Below are 3,215 nucleotides of genomic sequence, written 5' to 3' on the forward strand. Positions count from 1 at the left end.
CAACCTCCGCCTCCTGGGTTCAGGCAATTCTCCTGCCTCAGCCTCCCAAGTAGCTGGGATTACAGGCACGCACCACCATGCCCAGCTAATTTTTTGTATTTTTAGTAGAGACGGGGTTTCACCATGTTGACCAGGATGGTCTCAATCTCTTGACCTCGTGATCCACCCGCCTCGGCCTCCCAAAGTTATAATGCTACTGTTAATAACAATAGTGTTAGTAATAATAGCAGATCATAATGCCATGTGTCCCCTCTCTGCCATTACTTTACACAAATTTTCATGCAGTGATTTCACCCACCCTTTGATGTAGTACTATATTTTATTTTATTTTAAAAAATTTTGACCCTTCTCACTCCTGGTTTGAGTGCCGTGGCATGATCTCAGCTCATTGCAGCCTCTCCCTGCCGGGTTCAAGCAATTCTTGTGCCTCAGCCTCTTGAGTAGCTGGGATTATAGGCATACACCACTGTGCCCTGCTAAGTTTTGTATTTTTAGTAGAGACAGGTTTTCACCATGTTGGCCAGGCTGGTCTTGAGCTCCTGGCTTCAAGTGATCCACCCACCTCGACCTACCAGAGTGCTGGGATTACAGGTGTGAGCCACTGCACCTGGCCAAAAGTACTGTATTTTGTAAATTAGGAAGCTGAAGTTTAGAGAAACTGGTCCAAGGTCAGACAGCTTTTAAGTGACCCCTTAGATTGAAACCCAAGTTTAGTTCACTCTAGAGTCTAAGCTCTTAACCCAGTAAGCAAGGCCTTGGATTGGGCCAACCTTTCTACCTGGGTGCTTTGACTTTTGAAGAGTGTCCTGATGCATTCACTTGGAAACACAAGTTGGCTGAAATCATCAGAGGAGAGATGGATGTGAGAAAGCTCACAGGGACTTTTTTCTCTTTCCAGAAAATACTGATTAGCCCGTGGTTTCCCAGTGTGTAGCACAGGAAAGACACGGTGGGGTGATGGAGGCTGGGTCATGGGGGACACCAGGGCTCACTTCCGTCACTTACACCAGGGTGCCGCTGCCCCGAGGCTGGGCGCCAAGTATCCTGGGTACGCAGTGTCCTCCAGCTCACAAGATGTTCCAGCTCCTCCTGAATTCAGAAGAGCTTATGTTCCTGTGGAGTCACACCTTTTTAAACTCTTGAGAAATGTCATGCCTGTTACCATTATATCCCTTCTCACTTCCCATGTGATATTTCCTTCAAGTCTTTTTTCCCCTCCATGGCAATACTTACTTTTAACATATAGGAAAAAGTATATGTGCTTATGGAAAACCTCAGGTAAAGGACTTCTTAATTTGGTGTATGTTATTGTAGATTCAGTTATATATATTTAAATCCCTCTAATGAATAAATACTTGAACTCATATGGAATTTTGAAATTACCATTTTCACAATGCCACATGGGATGTAAAGCTGTCTCTCATCCTTATTTTTTCTTTTTTTTTTTTTTTTTTTTTTTTGAGATGGAGTTTCACTCATGTTACCCAGGCTGGAGTGCAATGGCGCGATCTCGGCTCACCGCAACCTCCGCCTCCTGGGTTCAGGCAATTCTCCTGCCTCAGCCTCCTGAGTAGCTGGGATTACAGGCACGCGCCACCATGCCCAGCTAATGTTTTGTAGTTTTAGTAGAGACGGGGTTTCACCATGTTGACCAGGATGGTCTCGATCTCTTGACCTGGTGATCCACCCGCCTCGGCCTCCCAAAGTGCTGGGATTACAGGCTTGAGCCACCGTGCCCGGCCTTCATCCTTATTTTTTCTTATTTGAGACTGGGTCTCACTCTGTCATTCAGACTGGAGGGCAGTGGCACAGTGGTACAGTTACGACTCACTACAGCCTCAACCTTCCTGGGCTCAATCCATCCTCCCACCTCAGCCTCCTGAGTAGCTGGGACTACAGGCGCCCGCCACCACTCCTGGCTAATTTTTTGTATTTTTAGTAGAGACGGGTTTTCACCATATCGTCCAGGCTGGTCTGGAACTCCTGACCTTGTGATCCGCCCACCTCAGCCTCCCGAAGTGTTGAGATTACAGGTGTGAACCACTGCGCCCAGCCTCATCCTTCTTTAGGATTGTATGGTATTTCATTCTATATAGATATACTTTAACCTTTAACTATAACCTAATAAACTGTTGTTCCCCACCTCCATTTTTCTTTTTGAGAGAGGGTCTCTCTCTTTTGCCTAGGCTGGAGCGCAGTGGCACAATCATAGCTCACTGCAGCCTCAAACTGCTGACCTCAAGTGATCCTCCTGCTGTGACCTCCCAAAGTGCTGGGATTACAGATGTGAGACATTGCACCCAGCCACTAACCCCCATTGATAGCTATTTAGGTTGCTTGCAATTATTCTGTGTTATCAATGTCTGTAGCATTAAACATCCACATATCTGTATTTTGGCCCATTTCCCCTCTGTTTCATCAGCATGAACCCTCCAGAGTTTAGAGTCTGAATTAACTGTTTTCATCTTGATCCATATTTCTGGACAACCCTCTGGAAAGGTTAGAGTGATTTACATTCCCACTGTAAAGCAGAAATATGCGTATTGATCCTCACAGAAGCTATATTCATTGATCTTAATTTTTCTTTCTTTTTCTCCTTGTAGTGGAGTCTGCTTTACACCTGCAGACCCTCCCCGAGGCAGTTCAGAGCATCCAATTCTAATTTCTTCTTCCTGTTGGTGTTGTTGATCGGGCTGTGTTTGGCAATAATACCTCTGACAATAAGCATGTCTAGGTAAATGCGGCTTTGTTTTCTAGAACATTTCCCTGCTTCTTGACCTGTTCCTCTTTTATGTAAAAGGGTCCATCACATCACATTCTATTTGTTTTTTTGTTTTGTTTTGAGATGGAGTCTTGGTCTGTCGCCCAGGCTGGAGTAGGGAGATGTAATCTCAGCTCACTGCAACCTGTGTCTCTCAGGTTGAATCGATTCTCCCGCCTCAGCCTCCCGAGTAGCTGGGACTACAGGCGTGTGCCACCACGCCCGGCTAATTTCTGCATTTTTAGAATGAAAAAAAAAAAAGACATGGTATTTGCAATTTTTTTTTAATTTTTGTTTTTGAGACTGAGCCTCACTCTGCTGTCCAGGCTGGAGTGCAGTGGCAATCTTGGCTCACTGCCACCTCCATCTCCTGGTTTCAAGCGATTCTTGTGTCTCAGCCTCCTGAATAGCTGGGGTTACAGGTGCCCACCATCATGCCTGGCCAATTTTTGTA

General features: G+C 45.6%; 1 protein-coding gene across 1 annotated transcript in view; it reads left to right on the plus strand.

The window, feature by feature from the left end:
* The window catches only part of LOC116526494 (transmembrane channel-like protein 7), a 37,280-nt gene that overhangs the window by 26,487 nt on the left and 7,578 nt on the right, over positions 1-3,215 (plus strand). The window contains exon 10 of the mRNA XM_032242812.1: positions 2,604-2,734. Coding sequence (XP_032098703.1) covers positions 2,604-2,734 — 131 coding nt within the window. The remainder of the gene's footprint in view (positions 1-2,603; positions 2,735-3,215) is intronic.

This window comes from Sapajus apella, unplaced genomic scaffold, assembly GCF_009761245.1.
Source record: "Sapajus apella isolate SASKATOON/1434 unplaced genomic scaffold, GSC_monkey_1.0 scaffold51, whole genome shotgun sequence".
NCBI classification, from domain to species: domain Eukaryota; kingdom Metazoa; phylum Chordata; class Mammalia; order Primates; family Cebidae; genus Sapajus; species Sapajus apella.